Source organism: Microtus oregoni, unplaced genomic scaffold (genome assembly GCF_018167655.1).
Source record: "Microtus oregoni isolate MIOR12 unplaced genomic scaffold, Mior012 000008F_ref0000371, whole genome shotgun sequence".
Taxonomy (NCBI): Eukaryota; Metazoa; Chordata; class Mammalia; order Rodentia; family Cricetidae; genus Microtus; species Microtus oregoni.
This window is the reverse complement of record NW_024543067.1, coordinates 20,186,959-20,212,736: the sequence shown is the minus strand read 5'-3', so window position 1 is coordinate 20,212,736 and position 25,778 is coordinate 20,186,959. Positions and strand designations below refer to the sequence as shown.

Here is a 25,778-nt window from a genome sequence, read left to right as displayed (position 1 = left end):
GAGCTGAGCAGCCCAAGTCTCAGAAGATAGCCTTAGGTGTTTTACAGAGGAGGCTACCCCCAAAGGCCCAGGCAAATTATATGGCTTGTACCAGGTCACACAGTGATCTGGTTAGATTTCTCATGAGTTCATAACTTAAAGATAATAAACAGGATTTAAGCTGTACTTATAAAATTTTTTAAATGGAAAAGGCCCATTTGTATAAACTTTTTAATTTAAGAAGAATCTGAACAAGGAGTCATCACAGAATCAACACACGCATATAACGTTCTGAGATAGAGTGTTGCCAAGAATCCAGAAACCCCACCTCTGTCCCTCACCAGGAATTGCTCCCTTCTCTTTGGGACTAGCCACTATCTTGACATTTAGTACAATAACTACATGACTTCTCTTGACACAGTGAGTTTGTGCTGCCCTATTTCTGGCTTTATTCCTTTGTAGAAGCTGCTCAGGCACTCAAGTTGGTTTATAACATTTCTTTGAGTGTATGGAGTGTGTGGACCACAGTTTGTCAGTTTTGCTGTGGATGGAAGTTGCAGTTGTTTCTAGTTTGAATCTGTCCTCAATGCCATGCTGTTGGGTGATGGAGATAGTATCAACCTGTCTCCAGTAGACTGATACTGTGTATATAATTGCTAGGCTATGGAAATTTGCTAGAGAATGATCAAATTTAGTAGGTATGGTAAATTGTTTTCCAAAGGGTTTATTCTTTAAGTTTCCATTACATAGTGGGGGGATTTCCACTATACGACAACCTCATCAACTCTCTTAGGAGCAGCTAGTAGGATCCCATTTTTAAAGTTTGTGTTTCTTTTGATTAACAATGAAATTGATTATTTTTATGTTTATTGGACAATGAAATGTCCTCTTGTGAATACCTAGTCAGCTTACCTGTTTCTCAACTGTGTTTATTTTAATGTTAATATTGAGGAATAATTTGTATTTTCTTTGCCACTTGTGTGAAAAATTCTGTTACTAGGGTGGCTAAGTCAAGAGGATCAAGAGTTCAAGACCAGTATGCACTACCTGGTGAGACCCTGCCTCAGAAAAATGAACAGATGAATTAAGAAACACAACCCCTAATAAAACATAAACCAACATGAGAAGAACTACTACAATTATATTTTTCTACTGTAGATTTTGTTCGACCATTATTGTAAGAATGCGAAACTTGGTGCCATTTTAATATCTATTTTGTCGAACAGCCGTTTTTCTATAAATTTAAAAAGATCTTTGCACATTCCTCTTGCTTTCAAGATCTTTCATAAAAAAATATGTGGCTAAATAACTTGAGAAAAAAGAACTCTTTAAATATTTGGATCTTCTGGGATTTCTTTGTTGGTTAATCACAAAAACTCTCCATATGTCTAAGCCTTATAGTCAGCCATTCATTGAACAAAGTTTTTTTTAGAGCCCTTAAGATATAATGATTCAAAATATCTACATTTCTACCCTAATTGATAATAGAATACATATCCACTAGCACTTTGGGGGGAGAAACAAATAGGAGAGAGTAATGTAATTTTCTTTATTCTTAATAGTTAAATTCAGTGTAACGCCACTGCTTCCAAATGATTCCTACAGCAAAAAGCCAGTCTGTTGTTCCCTCCCTACATGGGATATGGGGTTCTTTCTTTGTTTGTTGTTTGTTTTGTTTTCTGTGGCAGATCCCTTTTTATTCACTTGAGGGAAAAGGCCCACAATTTTTTGTTGTTATTTTTAAAAACTAGAAAAAAAGTGCTTAATAGGAATATTCTAGCTGATCCAGGCCTTCATTGACTCTTGAATGGCAACAATGAACTCATAGACTCTGTCATTGGGTTTTGCTTTGCAATAAAGAATCTAAGGTCATTAGTCATTATTTGCAATCTATAACCAGTATAGGCTATACTAGCTTAAAAATGCATGAAATTGAGCTACGTGTGAGCCCATGAAGGTTTTAGATTATCATTTACTAGATAAGCTAAATGATTACACTAGCATTTCTCTTCTGATTCTATCTTGAACCTATCTGAGACTCTGGAGATAGGAGTAGAACTATTTTGAATGCTGATCTCAATATGAAATATAGAACCCACAGGATACACAAAAATTTTGATGAATTAACATTCAATAATCAGGTTGCTATGAATCTTACATTAAAATCAATTACATAGTAAAAATAGAGTAGTTATAGCTAAAAAAAAATATTTTCAGAGCCAATAGATACCCTTGGTGGAGGTCAACATTTCTACATAGAAAATCCAGGAAGTATGCAAACTAGACACCAGGATACTCAGTACATTGAATTTAATCAGAGAGTGTACACAGCAAATATGACATAAAACAGCAGTTTACTAGAATAATTGTCATCTGGAAACACATGAAAATAATTTAGAAAATGGGCTAAAGTCATATTCTCTGGCAGTAGACTTCTTGGAAATATAGACATAGAATCAGACAGATTTCGGTGTCATCTGGCTCCCTTTCCTTGTCACCAGGATTCAATAGTGTGGTTTCTATTCAAGCAGTAGACATTGTCACTGATCAGTAAACTAAATCTCTAGGGAGAATGTTTTATAATAAAGCCATAATTAACTAACTATTGATTGACGTTTTGTGCTTCAGATGCAGAGGCACCTTCCCTCCACTTGATGGGAACAATACAGAAGTGCTTGGTGGGACAGTCCCACGATCTTCTAAAATAAAAATGCTTGGCTTGTTATGATTTATATTCTATTCAGTGACAGTTGTGCGTTTGCACATCCAACACTAGAATTTTTTGACAAGAATGCTGGTAGAATTTTTAGGGAACTCCAAATGTTCAGCTGCATTTATGAAAGCGAAACCACGTTAGATTCATTTCTTAATCGACTGTACCAATTGGCATAAGCATGGACTTCCTTCTTTTCAATTATCTGGTTACAAAAACTGTACATTACAAACAGTATAGAAACAAGCAGAAAAGAATGTGCCACGCATCCTGGATAATTATCTCTATGCAGTAGGATTTACAGATATAAAAGAAAAATACAGCCTACTCCTTTATAGCGCACAGTTATGTTTTTAGATACAATGTATCACTAGCAAGTGGTTGTGGCCACCAACTCTAGTTGTCCCCAGCAGAAAGAATAAGAGCAAGATCTGTTCGGTAGAGCTTCCCTCCGTCCGACAAGGCCATTATATTCTTCTTGTATGTAGTAATATTATTAACATCCAGTTCCTGTATAGAGCACAGACAGTATTGCAATCCAATGAGATTTGGAAGTTAGTTAACCACTGGCCAGTGATAAAATGTGAGAAACTGCTTGTTACATCAACATTAAGAAAAGATTAGGGTAAATTTTTTAATAAATGCGAATAACCACTAGGTTGTTTTTAGCCCAAATCTGTTTGTCACAACTTACTGATTTGGGCTGGACTCAGTTTGAGTTAAGAATTAAAGTCTGCTCACGCTCCTCTGCAAAGTCTTTGAGTAGATTCCCACAACAGATGTGTGGTTGTTTCTGGGTACTTCCCTAAAGTCTGCTTAGAAAATAAATTGCACGACAACCCAATTACCTGTTTGTTCTTCTCACACAGATCCTTCAGTAAAGCATCCAGCTCATTTTCATCTATGTATCCATTGCCGTCCTGAGGGAGGAGAAATAAGATGGTATATGTTAGAAGTAACTGTGGTCCTCAGAAAATCCACCTCCGGGAGGGGTCTAACCGGTGCATCTGGCTCTTAACACAGCTTTACCGCAGTTGCAAAACAGGTGAGCACTTACGCTAGTGAAATCGATCAAAAATTTCAAAACACTCTTGTATTTAATATTTCACTTTATGTTAGAAGCCTTTTCAGTAGGAATAAGTAAATGAAACTAGACACGTTCCTGTGGCAGAGGAGAACATTGTGGCCTACAGGAGATGACAGCATTATATAGAGCCTAGATCCAGGTATATAGAGAAATTAGAAGCCAAAAGCATGAACGAGCAAGCTCATAAGCAACTTTTCTCACAAAAGTTTCTCAAAAAGTCCCCCCTTTTTAAATGTGGGAAACTTCTGTGGAATGTTTCCCCTTACTTAATGTCCATTCAACCCTTCCAGGGAATGGCATTCTTGGCTCCTGTTTACAAGCAAGTCGGTGGCTCAGAGGATTTGGCTCTGATTTCAGAGTCTCATAGCAGAAAAGTCTTAGGCTAGCATCTGAATAAGGTCATGTGATGTGAGATATGATAGAGCAGGTTTTCTGTGGAATGAATGAATCAGTTGTGTAATTTGTTGGTCATGATTTCTTTTTAGTTTGGGGCTTTTATCTTCTTTTGGTACTTTCCAGGTTCTCTTTATGGGTGAAATTATAGACCAGAAAAAAATTGAGAAGGAAGAAGTAGTAATATGATTTTTAAAAATAGAAAACTCTCAAGATAAAAAAAAATGATGGCATTATTGTGTAAATTAAGTATAGGCATAAAATATAAAAACCTACATTTAAAAATCAGTTCTGTTTCTATACATTAACAATTAACTATATGGAAGGAAAATAAAATCTCTTTTGCAATACACTAAAAGAAGAATAAACTGCTTAGGAGTAACCTTAGCAACGGAAGTAGAAACTCATGTGCACTGACAGCTGTAAAATGCTGATGAGAGACATCAGAGGCGTAAACCGATGGAGAAGCACCCGTGCTTGCAGCTTGGCAGACGTAATACTTTTACTGTTAAAGTGTTCATACTATTTAGTTCTAACAATCAATGTGATTCCTTCCCAAACACCGGGGGTATTTTAAGATGAAATATGCAAGACACAACTAAAATTTATAAACAACCACAAAAGACCTAAATCTGAAATAGTTTATAGGAAAAAAAGGATGAAAATGAAGGTGTTGGGCTGGTAAGATGGCTCAGGGGCTAAGACAGGCTGTGGCATGCTTTTCCTCCCACAAGCAAACAAACACACAAATACCAAAAAGGCAGCAGTTTCTGATTTCAAAATACAGTACTTAGTTACAGTAGCTAAGGCAGTGTGGTAGTTACTTAGACACTGGTTTATAAACTAATGGAACAGGAGAGCTCCGGAACTGGTCCACAGTTACAGTAGCTAAAACAGTGTGGTAATTACTTAGACACTGGCTTGTAGACTGATGGAATAGGACAGAGAGCTCCGGAACTGGTCCACATGCAGAGAATCAGCTGACCTTTCATTAGGAAGCTGAAGACAAGGACAAGGATATTCTCCTCAACAAAAAGTACGGGGAAACTATGTATCCATCTGGAAAAGGGGAGGAGCTGGATTCCTGTCTTTGATATGGACAAAACTTAACTCAATGCAAATATTTCAGTTTAGAAGATACAAAACTCCTAGAGGCAGGTGTGGCAGTACACATCTTCAATCTTAGCTCTTGGCAGGTATAAGCAGTAGACCTCTATGAGTACAAGGCCAGTCTGGTACATATAGTGAGGTCCAGGCCAGCCAGCATGCGATCCTGTGTCAAAACTAAAACCAAAACCAGACAACAAGAACAGAAACTATGCCTAAATATAAAATAGGTGAAAACTCTATGACATTAGTCTTAGCATAGAGCTTGTGGGTTATGAGCCCAGGGCACAGACAACAGGGAGATAGTGGAACTCAGCCTAAAATCTGCAAGAACCATTCAGAGTAAAACATGACCTGCAGCCTGGGAGGAGAGAGTTGGAAACCATGTAACACATAAGGCACTAAGGCTTTCGCTGAAGGAAATGTAATATTAAAATATGTAATCTTAAGAGGATAAATTTCATGTCAAATTACTTTTGTAAATTTTTTTAAAAGAAAAAAAGGAAAGAAATTACTTTTACCTGATCATATAACTCAAAAGCCTTATTGAACTCTTTCCCACACATTTTGATTCCCTAGGAGACAGGAGAGAGGTTCAGTTAAAATGTGATCTGTATTTCAGCTTGTTTTTCTTGACAAATCTCCCACCTTTTGACTTTTTAAGAAAAACACTATCTATTGTAGAGAAAAGTCAATTACCTGGAACTTAAGAAGGAAATTCTCCTGCACTGGTAGTAACCTTTTGGGAGAAAAACATTTTATTAGTCGGTTGGAATTTTAGAGGAGGACCCGTTTATTCTACTACCACCTATGCAATCCCAAAACTCACCTGGCCATCTCTGTCAGCTCCAGCTTCCCATCATTATTTGAATCAAAGAGTTTTAGCTGAAAGACATTGCCAACATTGGGGCCATTGAGTTACGAATTACTGAAGGAAGGGACAAGCATTCAAAAATCATACATCTTGAATGCATGCAGCATGAGCTCTTGAACACTAAATTATTTTAGTGTTTTATTTTTAAAACAGCCTGTTTTATTTCTAAAGCAAAAAATCAACAAATGCAGTAAGTAAACAAGGCTAAGTTATTTCAAATCATTTCAATTGTTTAATTTTCCATTGGGAAACTTAACGATACCTCCTAACTTGGAAGTACACTTGCATATCACATCCCGAGGTGTGCACACACATAAATACTCACATAGGAAGCATTCAGACTTTTAGAAAGCAGTAAATCGTGCCAGAATGAAAGTAATGCTAACACAAAATATGACAAATGTCATGTATATATGGAAAGGGCTGTGGTATAGTCAGTGCATAAAGGTTTAGAAAGGTGTTTCCAAGGGAAAAAGAAAGGACATTCTATGGTTTGAGAAGGTCTAAGTATCTCTGTTGGAAGTACATCAGTGTTCAGGGCTCTTTACTGACAAAACATCTTTCAATCCATTGACCGTAATTGACCTAATATTGTTGCACTGTCTACCAAGATACTGGACAACTAGATCACAGAGTGTTGTGTCCATAGGGAAATGTTTCTTCACCTATATATTCAAATTTTAATTAGTTCTTGATTAATTTGTTTCCTGGATTGGAACTGGTTTATGACATTTAATCAGATCTACTGGGCCAGTCCAACAGGGGGAAGCTCCCATCTGAATCGTTTATGAAAGGCGGCTTCAGACTCCTACCTGGAAAGGCAGTTTTACTTTAAATAGAATCCCTTAAGATTGAGACAAACTAGAAAATTGATAAATGTGGGTTATTGTTCACTTCCCAAAGAAAGGGCCAAAGAGAAGTTAGGCCTTGCCTTCAGGACACTGCAAGAGCATCCCTCCAGCTTGCTGCTGCAGCTGGAGCTATATCGAGGAGTGCAGAGATGGAGCATGAACCTCAGCGCTCCTGACTAGAACAGCAACTCAGAAGATTGTCCTTCAGAGTACCTCAGAAGCCAACACAGCGTAGAAGTAATGTTTAATGATGTGCTTACTTAACCCACAGGGTAAGAACTCACAATAACTGTATGCTATGTAGAGAAAATACAAGCATATATATTGCTTGCTATCCTATAATGTCGATCCTATCCTATAATATGTTAAGATTCACAAATGACCCACTTGAGACAAAGTACGAACATTTACTTTGTCTAGAACCTTGCTAATTTATTTGCAGTAGGCACTTTTGTGGCTATAGTGTTCATATTTTATAACAAATCTTGTTTATACAGTTATCAAAACATTAGGCTTAAGGTGCTATGGATCTCATTCGTAGCACTGATATTATATCCCTAAATAATAAAAATCAAAGGAGAAGAAACTCACTTTAAGTAATTTAATGAATAAAGTAGTTAACAATTTTCATTAGACTTTAGAAAAGTCTAAGGTTTTTTATTTTTTTAATTTTTAATTTATTTTTATTTTTTTTCATGACAGGGTTTTTCTGTGGCTTTGGAGCCCATCCTGGCACTAGCTCTTGTGGACCAGGCTGGCCTCAAACTCATAGAGATCTGCCTGCCTCTGCCTCCCAAGTGCTGGGATTAAAGGCGTGTGCCACCACTGCCTGGCTAGGTTTCTTAAACAACAGTAAAAAACAAGTTCAGAATTCCTTTGAGCAAAAGGTGATGTCATTTGTGTTCTATGTATAAGTATAAGTTTCATAGTGTATAAACTATATAACTTAGCGCTACGATCACTTTGGCTTTTAAAGAAAAGTCTTTTTTTGAGGGATAAAAGTGATGCAGTGTTAGCAGAAATGTTCATCTGTGGTTATGTGATGTGCAAGCTGTGATTTGTTTATTCCATCCTGGGTAGCAAGACTTAACAAGAACACAATGTGTTCAATGAGCTCTTTGGCCAAACCTTTTCCAGTTCAGTCTTACCATGAGGTCTGTGTACTCAGCTAGTTTTGTATCATCCACGGTCTTGTTTGCTTTCTCTAGTAGGTCCTTTAGAAAGTTCTGTTGAGAAAAAAAAAAAGAGCACTCAGAAATTTTCATGCCGTTGATGATATGTAGTCTGCAACAGAGCATACCTGGAGGTACACAGAGAAGACCTCTATGGCAGAGCCAGGTGAGGAGAGGATTTGGTTAGTCTGGTGGACCTTGTGGCATCCCAATAATGAAACTACCTTTGCCAGGCACAATACCTGCCTCTTACTGAGACCCAGTTTATCCCAGTCAGAGCTGTGTTGTGCTCTTGTGACTACAGTTAAAGGAGGATGTGGGCTGTGTGGTGAGAAATGCTCTGAATCAAAACTTAGTCAGCCCAATGGATGCTGCTCTTCACCCGTATCCGCGTGCTCTTCCTGTTACAAGTGTAAGGCCCCCGTCTGTATCTCTCTAGCCTGTGTGAACAATGTTCAGCAAGCTAGATGGAAATATAGCTACAATTTAAAATGCATTTCCTGCTGCATCCCAGGCTGTGTTTCCCTATTAGTTTGCTGCTTGTGCTATGCTGTTCTCCAAGACCGGCTGGTGGCTAGCTTTCTGAATCCCAGGATCTATATGATCATTGCTCAAATGCTTCCGCTGATGGTACAAGCTACACCAGTTGGTAATATCGAATCCTTGAGGGACATATGAATCATACTAACGCAGAAATTAAATGTGGGAAGGGTGAAAACGATGATTATTAACTCCACAGTTGGAACTGGGGAGTGAGTTTGATTTTTGTTTCACGGAGATGAAAGCTTTACAAAGCCTTGCCACGTAAACGCCGGTGTGAATACCGAGGGCTGTAACAGTCTTTCCTTTTTGCCACTGTTGTTCATTTGTAACTCTTGGATTTCCTCAGGAAACGAATTAATGCAGCTATGGAAGCCGAGCAGAGCCCGTTCCCAGAGTCCTGGAGGGCCGTCTTCCTTTGGAGCCTTTGAAAGCGCTCTGTCTCCTTCTTGAAAGGGAACTAGCTCTGTCAGGGGGACCCGGCTTCACAGTTTTCAAGGAAAAACCCCTTTCTTGGCTTGATACATTTATTTCCACATTGACCACTATGCTTTAGATCCAAAGTGAAGCACAGAAAACTCAAAGTTATCCGGTGGGGGTGAGTTTTATTTTTGAGCCTTCTGAGGTTTTCTTTTTGTCAGAGATTAATTGGGTTAAAAAGCCTCATCAGACACTGAAATGGTGGTCACAAAAATAGCCGTGGAGAAACCTTGGGACACTAGGATTCAAAGTCGTGCCTGAGAGCAAGCGATGTTTTACTCTATTATGGATCTTAAAATTAGCTTTCTTTCCTTAAAATTAGCTTTCTTGAAAGATCCATTAAAAAAGAATGCCAACTTATCTTAAAAATTCTCCAGGGAGGAGGACTTCTATTTAGAATTTCCTTTCTGAGAATAGAATTTAGAACAAAGAGAGAGACTCGGGGGATATTTTGAGGTCAGTACTGAAGTGTGCTAAGGTTTTCATTACATACTGGATGGGATGAGTTTTTAAAAAGCATTCTTTTTGTCTAAAAGAGCAAAACCATAACAGCTTCTCTGTCACCTTGCGGGATCTAGAAGCAGAGCAGTTTCTGAAAGACATTGTTTTGAGGAACTTTACATCAAAAGTGTTGGCTGCCGCTGAGTCTGTTCCAGCCATTTCACAGTGGCACACACAGACCAATCTGTCCTGCTTAAACCATGTCGAATTATGATTAGGAAAGCAACACATCCATTTCCCCACAAAGCAGCTGCAGAAGCAGCTCACAGCGAGTGAAACCTGAGGCACATAGTGCTGTAGTGCTGTAGAAGAAAAAATGGCTATTGATATTAGCAGACGCTCTAGGGCCAAGCCTAGGTTCTCTTCCCAGGCAGGCGTGTAATTGTGAAAAGTTCCCCAGGCATTCTAAACTTCTGTCTCTCTATATATTAGGCATCACAGTAAACTGCCTTGCAGATTTCCTAAAGAACAAATGCTGAGACGCATTTCACACTCGGTACTGTGTCTGTGACATAGAAAGCACACATTTGGGCTTAAGTTAAATATTAACTTAAGCTTCCCTTTCAAAGATTAAAAAAGTTGTTTAGTGTGCATGCATGTGTGACAGAGTGAGAGTGCATGGATGCGATGGCCCACATGTGCAGCCCAGAGAACAATTCTCTTCCCATCATGTGGGGTCCAGAGAAGCAAACTCAAGTTGTCAGGCTTGCTAGTGGTTGCCTTAACCGACAGAGCCATCACGCTAGCCCTTGCTTCCATTCAATCACTCTGTATTCTGAACTTAGAGGAAATAGGTCCTTTCTGACTAAGAGGTCTTCTGGTTGGCCGGAGGAAACGGGGTGGACTACTGGTTCCCACTGCTGAATGGAGTGTTATATGTTTGTTATGCTGTGCACTTGACACCCCACTGGGCATATCTCAGACTCCACAGAATCATTGTCCCTGCCTTAAAGATGATATATAGTAGAATAACATGGCGATTTGTCCAGAGCTTATATCTGATTCAGAGTCCTTTTCCTTATATTCCTCTTCAGAACAACTTCCTCATGACTTCTGTGAGATATGAACTGGTAGATTTATTTTCATAATTTCAGTTTTCTACAATCTAGCTGTGTAATTTATGTTGTTAAGAGTCAGCAGGTCATAGGCTATATCTAAGGCCTTGGATCTGGATGGATCTGGGATTAAACCTCACAGCCCTGTGTCTTGTTTCTGCATGGTCTTCGGTAGGTCTCAACTTTTAGTAGTTTTTTTTTCACTAGAGCAATGCTTGCTTCCTATAATATATGCAAAGATGAAATAAATATGCATAAGGCACAACACATGTCTCTGTCGCTTGTTTTTGCAAAGAAAAATCTAGGCATTCAATGTATAAAATAAAATTTCAGATTTCCATGAGAGTGGTCGCCTATTTGTTGGGCATAGCTATCTACCTCTATCTGTCTGTCTGTGTGTATGTTTGTCTTATCACCCATCCGACTTATGTAACCATTTAGGAACACCACAGAGAATGCTAATTTCCTGCAGAATCTCAAGAAGCACATGAAGTCTGTCTTTCGATCTGGTTTTTCGGTAATGATGTGAAGAGTGGGCGCCAATCGGCACTGCTCAGCATAAGTTTCTTTGGTGGGAGGTTTTTTAAAAAGCTATGAATCCCTTAGCAGTTCATTGCTGCATCTGGAAGGAGCATGCTTAGCCTCAGCTTTGAGTCACTCACCTTGAGTTCCTCGGTTTCTATGAAGCCGCTGTGGTCAGTGTCATACTTTCTCCAAGTCTGCAGGAAAGTGGAGACAGAAAATGAGGTTTAAATAAATCAGTCTTACGGAGCCCATCGACTTCCTGACTTTCAGCACCTGTCTTCCAGGGCGTGTGATTTTTACCTTCATGAATTCCTCACAGGACTTCAGTTGCTGGCATCGGAAGAGCAGCAGGAAATTCTCTTCTGTGGGTAAGACATGAGCCAGCTGGAAAAGATGGGAAAACAGAGATGAGGAGCCTGGAAAGAGGCTGGGCCACCACCTGCTGCTTCAGCTTCACCTTAATGTGTTCTTTGAGCAGTGATATTGACTGAGGAAGTAGGAGCCAATAAGTGTCGGCTGACTAATAGAACAGACAGATGTAATTCACCTTTCCTTTCTAACGCTTTGCTTCTGAGGTAAAAACACCTAGGCATGTTCCAATACCTGTGCCCTGAGGACCTGGCTGCCCAGTTGAAGAGATGGCTATGGTGGACCCGTTTTCATCTGCTGCACACACAAGCAGATGCCTCCTGAGGAAGCACTATACCACTGATCAGGTCTCAGGTCTTTCTGCGTGCACAGGATGGCACACACTATGACTCTAGATTTCATGGGAAATGAGAAATTGTGAGAAACATGAATATAGGTGAAAGGAAGGAAGAGAAAATTATACATATTTAATTTGGGAGAGAAACACAATGGAGGAGGACCAAAGGCAACAGCTGAACAATAGGAAGAGGTAGAAAGGCACATCACATAGGCACTAAATAGGAAGAACTAGACACAAACAGGGGCACTCTTAAATTGTGGTCTCTGTCAGAGTATATGTGCTGCTTGAATCTGGGGCTCAAGGTAATTTCTGTTTTTCACTGCTTGATTCTGTGACATTTCCCCTGAGATCTCATTCTGTAACTTCAACACCTCTCCCTCCCTCTCTCTCCACCTCTCTCTCCTCCTCTTTTGAGGAATAAAGAGCCACAGATCCCATTTTAAGACTAATATAATCTATTGCATGTGGAGAAGGAGGGAGCTGGATTGATGGCTCCGCTGCCGACGTGACTTCTATTTCTGGCTCTGCTGCTAATGAGCTGTGGTCCCTGACAACTTCCCCAGCTGCCCTGGCCCTTAGTATCATCATCACTAGGAGAAGGAGGTGAAGGAGAAATGAATGTCCCTGGCTCAAACTGTGCTGTTGGGATGACGGACTCTTCACCACTGAAGAGTAAATCTTCGCATGCAACGTCAGACTCATGTTCAGCAGTGGGTAAATTCCCTGAAGCACAGACACGGACCTTTATCCTTGTTACACTGACTTTAAACCTATCTAAAACAGCTACTTAAATTTCTCCCACACATATCCCCTTTTCTCCTGAGAAAGTTTTATGTGACCCCAGGCGTTCAAAATATAAAATTGCAAACAAACATTTACTGATAAGAAGACATAACAATTTAGTTTAAAGTAATTATTTTATATAATTTTATCATTTATTAAAGATGAACTAAAATGTTTTTATCTGAAGATTAAATCTCAGCCGGATGTTTGATACTGCAGGGTGCAGAGCATCTTCAGTCTTTTAGAATGGATCCATCTGCGACAATTCCAAGAAGCACGGTAAAATTGTCACTACTGTGAACAGCATTTCACATAAATGTGAAATATAAAATGGTACTTCCATGTTTTTACATCATTACAGAAATTGTTGAAAACATTGTTCTTATCCCAAACTAGAACTTAACAAATTTTTGTGAAATTCAATTTGACAACTCTAACAGAAAACGTTAAAATCAAATACTGCAACATCATACAAAGATGTAATAAGTTTGTTGTGTGCTGAGGAACGACAGTAGGAAAGTATTAGGAGTCTCTGTTTTTTTTGTAATTAAATGATTGAGTTTCTCTAAGAGCAGAAAAGTTCATGCATACAGCAAAAGAGACTGCAATTCACAGCACGTGGCAGTCCTATGGGGGGTGACCTGGCAATGCTTGCAGTGTTGCCTGGTGCAGCGCATGGGCAGTGCCAGCTGAACACGTGTGGTCGGCATCAAGGCTGCAGTCGTACAAGGTGGGTGATCCCAGGAACACCTTGGGGTCACTACCCTCTTAATTCTGAATTAACTTTTGTTTTTTGTGTTCTCAGAAACCTTGTACTGTTACCACATTGATGGTGACCCATGTAGGTCGCTCTCTCTGATTTAAGAAGCCGAGGTTGAAATTAACATTAACGTCAAAAGGTGTCTGAAATGCTCAACTAAATCACCTACTTAAAAGTTTTCCCAACTTTTGGTCCCATTGAAGTTTGGAGTTTAATGTAAATCATCAGTTCACTCTACGTGCAAGCCACCCCATGTTCCTGATAGCTGTGCAACACGTGCTTTCAAGTGCTCTGTTTTCAGATCTTAAAAAAAATACCTCACATTACAACAGTTCTGTCCATAGTCCTTATGTATGGGGATTGCAACAAGGTGAAAGGCAAATAAATAAACCTTGCTAGACTATTTAGTAGAATTCAGTCAGAAAACATCTTAACTAGAAGCCAATGCCACTAGTGTGGGTAGATGATAATGAACCTAAAATATGAAAATAGGGCTTTACGATTTGGCAGTGATTTTAGAAATTAAATCAGGGTTTAGTCTATAAATACACTTATATTACTGTAGTGTGCAATTGGATATATTATGTATATATATAATATACATATATTTCAGGTATCTTAGTACTACAGTCAAGTCTTATTTGATCTGCATAGTTGATTGCTTTACCTACAAAATTCTGTGTCCCAGAAATAATACAGTTCAATATAATTCAAAGCACAAACTTTTGAATTGAGGATGCTGAGATTGAGTGATCTGCCCTAGTGACTTGGAGACTCTGGAACTCAATTAAATTTGATTACTTAATAAATTAAGACTGCAAAAAGCTGTGGTGGCACATGCTTTAATTCCAGCTCTCAGGAGGCAGAGGCTGGTAGATCTTTATGAATTAGAGGCCAGCCTAGTCTACAGAATGAGTCTAGGACAGGCTCCAAAGCTACACAGAGAAACCTTGTCTCAAAACAAATTAAGTCCACACCACGCTCCTTGATTACAGTAGGAGGATGACTTGGTTGCTCCTTCGCTCTTGGAATGCAAAGGAAACACTTATTCGTGATTGCTACTGTTGTCTGTGAGAAGCCATGCTTCTTTATACTCAATGAAATCTAGAGCTCATCTTCTTCATGAGTTTTTCTTTCCTTTGCACCTGTATGTGGGCCCCTAGTAGAAAGTTACTGTAAATGATTTTCAATATCAAAGAATCATAAGTTAGACCCAGAGAGCAGGTCTCCCCTAAAGCTAAGAAAGAAGAGAAGAAAGGAAAGAGAGAACTGGATACGGAGAGGGTCTCCAAAGAGAGGAGAAATAGTCATGCTCCTAAAGACCAGTGTACAATACAGAATGCATTCTGGAGAATGATTCTTTTAGGGCTTCAGAGGATGTGAGGAGCGAAGGGAGGAAAGACTTATCCAGGAGAGAGATGAGGATGAAGTAACAAAATAGAAATTCTAGGTCATAAAGAATGAGGAAGCATGTCAGTGATGAGTCAAGTTGACCTACGGAACTTGATGGTAGCGGTATCTCTATCCTATAGAGAAGGTTTAGTGTTGTTCTGCAAGTCTGTGAAATGTCACAGCTGCAGATAATGCAAGCACCTGTTTAGGACTGGAATAGCCAATCTCAACTCTTCCTTTGCTTATTGGTATGCAACTTTTAATGTTTGGAGTGGATCTTTCGCAGGCCATTTCAGGAGCTCAGAGAATTTCCAGTCTTCATGATTTGCCCATCCAGAGGCAATGGAACCCAGCATATTGCATGCCTAGAACACATGCTTGTGATTTCTTTTAAAATTAGAAATACTTCGTTGACAGGCTATAGAGTCAACAACCTTTACTTACATCATTTTCTGTGTTACTTGAATTTTATAAAATATCTGTTGCCTTAAACTAAGAAATAATGAATTCTCTTAAAAAGGATACTTCTGAAAATCCACCAAATATTTAAAAGTAGAAAAGTAAAAGACTATACAAGTAAGTAATGTTTAGATGCAAGATTAGGAAAATTTACCCAATTTGTTTTGCAAAGTTTATGTGACTCACGTAATGACCAGAGATTTTTAGAATGTCAAATATAAAGAGAGTCATGGTCTCATACTCCTCCTCCTTTTCGTTTTTGTCAATACAAAGTTTCTCTTTGTAGCTCAGGCAATCTTGGAATTCACTCTGTAGACCAGGCTGACCTCAACACAGAGATCCACCTGTCTCTGCCTCCTGAGTACTGGGATTAAAGTTGGGCACCACCACTGCCACTGTCCCTTATGGATAATATAGATGCATATTTTTGTGCATACTGTTTTGATATAAATTAGAAAAATATTGATTTTATCTATATGCAAAATGTTCTCTTTAAATCTAATTAAACTGTTAAGGTACTTGTTATAGTACTATCTTATTTAAAAAACAAATGAACTTTACTGACATAAAATGTTATTGTGGGACAAAAATAGCCATTTCAAAACAATGTATGTGTTTGCCTGATGTGTGCCTGGGGCAAATAGAAAGACTTCATTTTCAAGGTGAATTCTACAATATCATGGTCCTGTGTTGTCTGTTGATCCTTTTGTCAATGCATAGTAATCATTATTCAAATGATTATTCAAATCATTATTCACATGGATGTGGAGATTCTCCATCTGTAGCAATTAAAGACAAGGAAGGTCTAGGATATGCCAAAGGTCTTTCCCAGAAGATGCTCGGTAGGATGGCTTTATTCTTAGATTGGCTAAGTTACTAATGTCCACAGAAATTCCTAGTCCTGCTTTCAGGATTGTTGGTAATTTTTTAGTCACTGGCTCACCTGACTTTCCTTTCTTGAAGTCCTCAATCTTTAGTGTGAATTGCAGAAAAATAGTAGAATGAGACAAGGGGGAGAATGGAAGGCAAGACAGACAGCTGTGAATACAGACAAAACTCCTTAGGTCTTTGCTTATAGAACTGGTTGCTTGGCACTGACAGTGGAGGAACAAACTTCTTTCTGCTTACCTGTATCCTTGAGGATTTTCTCGATTGTTTCTTTGCCTAGCAACTGCATCAATAAATATTTTCCTGATGCAATGAGTGATTGTCAGCTGTAAACCCAGGGAAGTAAAGTTCCCTTGGACATGATTCAGCTGATGCCTGGTCTGTGGATAGAGGCTGGGATGGACCTTGGGAGATGCTTGCCTGGTCTGTGGATAGAGGCTGGGTGGACCTTTGGGAGATACTATCCGCAACTGCTTCTGCTTCCAGAAATACTGCTGTGTACTCAGCTGCCCCTCAGAGGAACTGTCTGGGCTGAAGATGCCTATGCCTCCAAGGAGACTGCAGTTCATGGTTAAACCACACAAAGCTTTATCCTTTTGGTCAAAACTTGGGATTTCTGAAGTAGCACCCCCACTTCAGAGCTCATTACAGAGAAAGCCTCCATTGAGGGGCCCAGCACCCTTCAGGCCAGGGGCTGTCTTTACTTCTGTAGCAAGTGATACCCACGTATTTCCTACGGAAACTCAGGTTTGCTTTCAGAGAACTCAACCCTAAAGGCGTTTCACTTATGTTCTTTGCCATTTCCTTTCCCTCGCTAGTATAATATGGGGCCCCTGCTTTAGAAAGAGTTGAAATCGTAGCCATGCCTTATCTGGCTGGTGAATTGTAGGCCACTATGCCGATTGCTGGTGATTCATAGTTACTCCCAGTCAGACTCTTACAGGAAGACAGATCTTTTCAAAAGATCTTTCCCCTTAATTTCTAAGCAAAAGATACGTACAAAAATAAAGCCAAATGCTATGTGTCAGAAGAGTACCCATGAGGGTGACTTCACAGAGAGACAAATAGCTACAACAGACATGTCAACATGCACGAGAACAGAATTCAACACATTTAAAGTGACTATGGGACATGTCACCTTTCCTAAGCATTTAAGACAAAGATTTCTTTTTATATTTGGAAGCCAAAGGAGCATTTTTCCCGCCAATGAGAAGCGAATCCAGGGGCTGTGGAAGGTAAATAGTCATGAACTTAAAAGTATTTGAGTTTAATAACTTGAATTTAATAAATTATGTAAGAAGGAGAAAGAAGCTTTTGGCATTTAGAACAATAGAGTAGGGTTTTCAGTAACTCATTTCTGTATTTGGTGATAATGCCAATATGCATACTAGGTTTTAACCATGGTCTATTTGTTTGACACGAATTATCTCATTTGATGTTTGTGCTCATAATAGACACATGAAGTTAGAACATAGTCATGCTTGCTCATAGTCCAGGAAGCAGATGTCCTGAGACTGTTTTTATGTAACTTGTAGTTTGAGGCAGTTTTGAAGTCAGATGGTCTAATAATTTTGGTTATGAGACATTGTTCCCTTACCATCAGCACCCTTTACTCAAATCAGTTATGAACTCATTTTAAAAAGTATGTCCAGAACAAAATTTCAAACCCTATTTTCCCAGTAATCAGTTTCTCCAGTTCTAAAATAGGTAAGTATTCTGCCCCCCCAATAAATCTTTTCCTAGGCTAAACGTGCACACTTAAATCCCACTGTGGAAGACAGGAGATGGCCAGAGAAGCGTCTGCTTCCCTTTGACTGTAGTTACAGTTTTTAGATTAAAATAGCTTTTAGATCTATTCTTTTTTTCTGTGCACTCACTGACCTGGACAGATAGAATGCTAAGTCTAGAGAGGCTGATAGATTCCTACACATTGCTTCAAGATTTGACATCTAGCAGAAGGAGACATCCACGTGTACTTCATGTGAGACCTAGAGAAAGGAATTCCATGACCTGCTAAGCCATTCATTCTCCCTCCTTAATTATTTTAATGGACCTTCTTTACAGCAGAACTATATTAGCCTGAATAAATTTAGAACATTTCTGATTGCCCATGGTAGTCGTTAAGTTATCTCAAATTATCAATGCTCCACTTTGGAGTTCATATTAACAGTCTTGTTATTTCTGAGCCATCTTCATGTGAATTTTGAAATCTAATAAGGTGATTAAATTAACGCATTCAGGATATTAGACATACCAACATTTTTCCTATGAATATGAGTAGGTAAAAATACATGTTATAGAAAGTGTCAGTTTATTGTATCAGGTCGGAATATTGAAAATTAGGTACTGAATTTCCTTTCTTTTAATTCATTTGGGTAGTTCCCACAGGGAAGCGGATTACTGCATACTTATTAGTTTCCTTTGATTGGACTTCAATGAGCCTGGGGTCCAACTATTAAAAGAGTATAACATACAAGTCAATTCAACCCCTTTCTGTGAACACTAAGGCAGCGTGTACTGGCTAAGAAGGAGATTATGATGTACTTGGGAAGCATGGGGGTTTTGCTCTTGCCTAGCCCGCTAGGCTTTTGATATTGGAGCACCATGTGATAGGCAGGATTTCTCAGCAGGTGAGATCACGTATCAAGTTGGGTATGGGATAGATTGCATTTAGTACCATTTTCTGGTGATACGGGAGGGCAAACCGTGAGTGCACACATTCCCCACAGTCTCCCTGTTTTCTGCAACATTTTACTTCTTTTTCCCAGGCCTACCTCAAGACTTATCTTTTCTCCTCTCTTACTTAGTTACCCTTGACATGCGTTAGGAACCACTGCAGCAATCTCCTTCCTATTCTTTCATTTTTAAATTCTCTTCTCTTTAGAGAATCTCTTTCAGCTGCTTCCTCCAAAATCTTGGCTAATAACTGATAAGGGCTCACAGCTGTACGGTGCACCGTGTCACGAGGGTATGTTGTTTGGCAGGTTTACTATTCTCTCTCTCTTTATTCATCTTCTTTTGCTTCCATTTTTTTTATGCACACAAACCCCTTCTTGCCTAACAGTTCTTATCTCAAACTTGTGGAGACTGCATTTCACTGTATCTTAAGACAGTACATCTGCTGAGTGCTAACTTCTCATCCACATGAAATTTGAAACGTTATATCTGAAAGGGTAGGACTGTATCGCACACAGCATAATCTGTATCCATCGATTCTACCTATTTAAAAATGTAACACCTTGTGAATAGACCCCATTCTTTTACTATGTAACCTTACAACACCCAATAAGTGACTTATAATAAAGAACTGAGTCCATTGGAAGGCTTCAAGGTGAAATTGCTAAATGTAAGATGGCAATCTTCCTTCAACTAGAATTATAAAGCACTCCAAATTCTGAAATTGCCAGTTTAGAAGAATCACTCATATTAGACTTCCAAACTAGTTTTGAGTAATTATTATCTCATCTCACTTACATTCTTAAGCATAATTTTATTATTCTTGTCTTGATTAGTCGGCCTCTATATCAGCTGTAAGTTCAATGACAGTTGTCTATTTATACAGTAATGAGCCGCGCACAGGCAAAAGGGAGAAGCATACACTCCAGGGAGAAGTTTTAATTACAAAGATAATAATAGTCTGTCCCCCCTTCACTCTATCTGTAGTAGGCATTTAAAAGTCTGTATATTTCACACTGGCACCACAAGTGCCCTAATACGATCAATTATTTGGAAACCAGGTTAACTTTCTAAATAAAAAGTGAACTATCCACAAACTTTTGAAGGCCAAGGCACTTCACAACTGAAGAGACTGAGGAGGCTTTATGAACATAATTGTGACTGTGATATTTCATATTTTGAAATATGTTCTTATTTATTTTTCTAGAAAAAGCTTTCTACCAAGATTGTAATAGATGACGGAGCTATACAGAGCTGAGGTATCACCAACAGAAATAAGGGAAGCAGCAACTATTTTGCAAGTAGACACTATAGATGGATAAATAATTGATTTCCTTTCCCTGATTTATAGACATAATTCAATGTCTTAAAGAGGAGAAGTCACCGTCAAAAGACAAGATTCACTGCTTTAACTTCTTTAAATGTGTACCTGTACCAGATCATGAAGTGTTCACTCATGGTGGAAAAGTCCTTGTGCTTTTGATAAGGGCACATCTGTCAATATGAAATAGAATTCCAGAAACCAGGATGCAGCCTTTTGCCACCACACCTTCTCAGCACTGAAAGCATTTGGTTTTAAAACAGTACAGAAAGTTTACCCTGCTAATCATTAACAAATTAATTGGGTACTTGGCCACTGTGCTGAGGGTGTGTGGGGTGGGCAGTGCTCACCCAGAAGATGGGATTTGCTTGTTCTGCTAATGTCAGCGACAGGACTGGGAGAGAGACAGCGTTTCTCTTCTCAGTTTCCTTATAACACTTTTAATCTAGGACTGGGACTGCATTAAACTCTTCAGCTTCTTCTCAAGTTTATGCCATCTTAATTTGGTGTGTTGAAAGAGAAGATAGGATGTTGACATCGAACGGCCTCTGTCTGTGAGGTACACTTGACTTAATGACTCTATAAATTGCAAAGTTCATGTTCATTCATTAAATCAGACAAGCGCTTAGGTTTCTTACCTCTACGATTCCTATTTTTCCATCATCTCTCTGCCCGTACTGATCCACAAAGGTTTTCATCTCAGGTGATAACTCCTAAAATAAAAAAAAAAATCAGGTAAGATGTTTGTGAAAAACTGTCCTTGTAATGACGTTGATAATTCACTGCAGAGAAAAATGAAAATTGAAATAGAATCGCTGTTAATATACTTTAAAAAGTTTGCTTTATGGAAGGTCTTATTTCATTTTTTCTGCACAGTCTTGTCATATAACATCTCCTTATTTTAACACAGTATCTTGTCTATGAGAGTTGGAGTCGGCATTTGACTTGGACAAGAGAAATATGTATATGTGGAGGGATCCCGTTTGTGGGCAATGAATCTTTTGGGCTTGAAATAGATGTTTGTTCATTACATACAATTAGAAAATTAAATGTTGGGAGAGAAGTGTGAGAGAAGAAAATGACCTAACAAATTTGTGTTTCACTAGGAGTTGGGCAATACCGAAGACCATATTTTAGGCCACAAATTATACGTGTCTGAACTTTGCCTTTCCCAGGACCATGAGAAACAATTTTCCAAGCTGCCCTTATTTACCCTTGCCTCAAGACTATTCTACCTTTTCTTTTGACTTTCCTTTTTAAATCTCTTTATATATTGACACATTAGAAAGTTATGAGTTGTAAGCTATTTTAGCTTTTAACCCTTGGGTCTTAAGCAAAGCCCAATTAAAGTGTCTCTGTTACATGAACTTGTGTATTTAAAATAGGCCAGTTGTTACTAATACCCTATTCCATCTCTTTGGGAAAGCAAATTAAGGTCTCAATTTTCACCGTAACAGTGTCAGTCATACAAATTTATGGTAGATAGCTGGCCTAATACAATCTGGGCCACATAGAAGCTCTAAAGCATCAAGACCAGCACTTAACCTTTAGAAACAATTGTAAATATGTAATAGAACTAAAGTAGCAAGCAACAATAAATTAATTTAATTACACTGTGGTCCTGAAAGAACCCTTCTACTAAGGGCACTTTTCAATTTGCATCTATCAAATTCTGTTACAGAAGCAACTATAAGAAAATGAAAGTGTCTGGCTCAATAGTGTCAAGAAAGGGAATAGGAATTCCAGATATTCATATACCTCTAAGTGAACAAAACCAAAGTTGTATTATTAAATATTAAAATGATATGACATTACTGGCTCTAGAAGCAGACTTGGTATGTAGCTTGGAAAGTTGCTGGGTAGCAAATGGATTGTAATATGTGTTTTAAGTAACGAGGAGCATGTATAATCAGTACCATCAACTGAAGACTCATGAAGATGAGAGTAAACCCAAGATGAGACCTTGTTTAAGCAGGAGAGTGAGCTCAGAAATGGTCTCCTGGGCTATCATAGTCACTTGGTGGAGACGTGAAATTTCACATTATTATGATGAACCAAATAAATGCTTCTCTTTGTCTCAATAAGTCAGAATATGAGAAGAAGTCTGGGTTATCAGGTCGGCACATGTGTTTTTTTTTTTAAAGAAAAGAAATATATAAAGGTAGGTTTATGGCAGCAGATCACTAGTATAAATGAAATGTGCCCAATATATATGAATTCTTAATCTAGATCTTAATTTAGAGATTTTAGTTATCCAACCAGTCTATTACATAATCCATAAAAATACCCAGATATCAAGGTATTAAGCAACTTGATATGACATATACTTTTGCAAAAGATGAGACTTATCAAATTATAATATGATTAAGGCTTCTTACAGATCAAAATCAAATTAGGAAGCAGAAAAATAAGCTTAAACTCTATATATCCCACCCAAACTCTGCTTTGTTTTTTTTAATATTTTTAAGTATATATATGTATATATACACATACATATACAAAAAGTAGAAGTGTTAAAATGAGGAGAAAAAAAATCTATGAAAAACACAGAACTCATGAATATTTGTATTTATAGGATGGAAGTAAATCTCTAGTAATACTAAAGTTACTTCTGGATAATTGAAATATGTTCATTTAGCTGTTAGAAGCACTATCCAAGGTTGTAATTATAATTTATATGAGAAACAAAACTTTCCATATGTGTTTACTCTATTTTAAGTGAGGAAGCAAATTACTTTAATCTCATCAGCTAAGACCCAGAGGCCCACAGTGCTAGCATTACATGAGTTTATTTGCATGGTAATGCACATGGTGGAAATGGGGCAAAGTGCATAGAAGACATCTTTATTGGATCTAGTTCTATTACACTTTTAGATTATACTGTATTAGACTTGAGCTAAAGACTCCCCAGAGCATGATCCAGTTTACAGTCAGTCTGGCAAGATTTTAGCGACTTCATAATCTGCTTACATTAGAGTACATTACAACCTTGTGGGATTTCCTTCTGATATGTTGTATAAGGATGCCTATTATACAAGTTTCACCATAGACAGAAGAATAACAAAACAGCAAACATAGTCCTGTTAGTACATCACACCCCCAGCACTGAAAATGGTGGCATGATACATGATATCTAGGAATGATATGGATATCATCTTCAATGTAAAAATGTATTTGTAATCATAGTCTAAGAAATGAAGAACATTAATATTTAACTACTCCAAATCCAACATTGCTGTCTGAAAGGCAGTCTTACATAAATGTCAACGGACCTGTAAATTTCTCAATCTGTTCTCTTTTTTTTACAAACATCTCATATGATTAAAAGCTGGCTGGATACATTTTATTTTTTATGTTGACATCATCTTTTCCCAACAAATACATTTGGCCCAAAGGAATCAATTTATAACCAATAATTACCATTTGTCTAACCAATGGTTTAAGTCAAAACTATAGCTTTTTAAGAATCATTTCTAATAGTTTCTCAACAGAATTTTTCCATTCTACAATACATTGAACTCTTAAAGTGCTTTGTTTTATTGCTTTCCTGATTTTAGAGTTTCTCTCCAACAAAAAATAAAAAAAGTTTCTTGCCAAATTCTCATTCACACTTATGTTACAAGTTGGTTATTTTTTTCTCAGGGATAAGGGTGAAGGCAAGCTGTTTCCTCAACCCCCATCCCCCAGCTACACCGACATCGCAGCAAAAATTGGCAATAGAAACTGCAGATCTACTCTTGGCCACAAAGGGGCAGAAATGTATTTCTACCCCCAACTTAGTGTCTAAGAAAGAGAAGTCAAAAATCATCCAACCAACTCAGCGATACAGATGCACATCTGATAAAAGGTCTCACACATCAATGTTCCCTTTTAAGACCTATTAAGGAAAAGACGGATATAGACTATATATGTCCGATTTAAGACAACAGGGATTTTTTTAGACTCTCCTACCCTGCACACACACACACACACACACACACACACCACACACACACACACACACACACACACACACACCACACCACACTTTTCCTCCTGACGCAATTTGGAAAGACGTTCTTTCTTGCCTTTCTTAGTAAGTCTTGACTTTCACCCACCAAACCTCTTTCATGAAAGACAAGAATAGGTATGTTTTAGACTTTCACAAGCCCAAGCCTACCAATCCAGCCTTCTTTCGCGCCTGCAGAAGCTCCTGGATCAAGTTCTGCAGCTCCTTTCCTTCCAGGTAACCACTTCCTGCAAAGACAAAGAGGTTTTGTTTAAGTTTCTTCTTGGTCCTTTCTAGGATAGCTGTCCTGGGAGGCTAGGTAGCCTGAGCCCTGATTAATCAGCAATGGGGACAGCTGCTGTAGCGCTCTCCTGCAGAAGTGTCAAACTTCAACCACATTGAGGGCAAAGGAAGAGAGTGGGGGTGTTTGGGGGGAGCCTTTGAAACTTTTGGGGGACAGGGTTTCCCAATTTTTGCTCTCTGTCCTACCATTGCTGTTCCTAGAAAGGCGAACGCTTACAGCGTGGGGGTGCCATACAAGCAATGCAAACTTCCAGGCTGATGGATCGTCAGCCACGGGTGAAAAGACAAGATGAGGCAGGATGATGGAAGAAGAAAAGGGCGGTTGAGATGAAGAGGATCACTGGAGCGAAAGGGCAGGGAAGGAAGGAATGGGAATGGGTCTTGAAGGGGTTAAAAAGAAAATAATCACCGTCAGCGTCGAAATGAAGCCAGATCTCGAAAAACTGTGAGGCTGTGATCAGGGATGATTGCAGGTGGGATTCTGCCATGGTGCAGGGGCGAGTTATCAGAGCGCGAAGCAGGAACCTCAGGGCGAGAGGGCAGCGCAGGCTGAGCTGGACGCGGAGCGGCGGGCGCTGTCCGCGGTGCTGCTCCGTTCGGGCGTCCTCCGGAGTTCTCTGCACCCCGCACCCAGTTCTCCGTATTTATCCGGCCGGCCCCAGGCCGGGCCACGCCTCCTCCTGCCTCCCTTTCCTAGCTCCCGCCTCTTGCTCTCGCCAACCTTTCCCCCTCCCCTTCAGATTTCTCTCTTCCCTGGAAATAGATGGAAATGGAGTTTTGGAGTCAAGAAAGCAGCAGGTGGTGGGGATCCCTTGCTTAGACTTCTTTCTCCTCAGAGTACCCTGGTCCAGGGAGACTCAGTCCCCCTTGCCTTGTTTGATTTTCAGATGGAAGGGAAAGCTGATGGGGGGTGGCGATTATGGTTGCTTATTGTTTATCCAGGGAGTCCAGTATTTGTTTGGACAGCATCAGACTGCCAGGTATTAGTTTAATTTGATTAATGTATACGATGGGCTGGATAGCCTCAACAGTGCCTCATCTTGAGCTAACGAAGACCATCACGTGGCTGTTTAAGATGTGAGCTGTCCTTACAGACTGGAGAATGCAGGATTACGCTGCTTTTAATGTTGTTGCTTTTTCAAGCTTGAAGTAGAATCATTGAAATGCAATAGAATTAACTCATAAAAATTTAAGATGTTAGGAAGGAAGCGATTTTAGCAAT

General features: G+C 38.9%; 1 protein-coding gene across 1 annotated transcript; it reads right to left on the bottom strand.

The window, feature by feature from the left end:
* Positions 1–238: 238 nt before the first annotated feature.
* Calb1 (calbindin 1) lies at positions 239–25,197 on the bottom strand. Its single transcript, XM_041656694.1, has 11 exons — positions 24,966–25,197; positions 24,425–24,501; positions 20,904–20,978; positions 11,578–11,661; positions 11,415–11,471; positions 8,153–8,230; positions 6,109–6,164; positions 5,979–6,018; positions 5,801–5,854; positions 3,541–3,612; positions 239–3,202 (listed from the first exon to the last, which is right to left on the bottom strand). The coding sequence occupies exons 1-11, from the start codon at positions 25,042–25,044 to the stop codon at positions 3,089–3,091; spliced, it is 786 nt and encodes a 261-aa protein (XP_041512628.1). The 5' UTR covers positions 25,045–25,197; the 3' UTR covers positions 239–3,088.
* Between the last annotated feature and the right edge of the window lie 581 nt (positions 25,198–25,778).

What these genes read in the sequence shown, in the direction of transcription:
- Calb1 (XM_041656694.1), bottom strand. Translation starts at nt 25,044, where the DNA reads ATGGCAGAATCCCACCTGCAATCATCCCTGATCACAGCCTCACAGTTT. An exon ending in GCTTCATTTCGACGCTGACG is followed by an intron (nt 24,502 to 24,965) that starts GTGATTATTTTC and finishes TTGTCTTTGCAG; the next exon opens with GAAGTGGTTACCTGGAAGGA. An exon ending in CGCGAAAGAAGGCTGGATTG is followed by an intron (nt 20,979 to 24,424) that starts GTAGGCTTGGGC and finishes TTTTTATTTTAG; the next exon opens with GAGTTATCACCTGAGATGAA.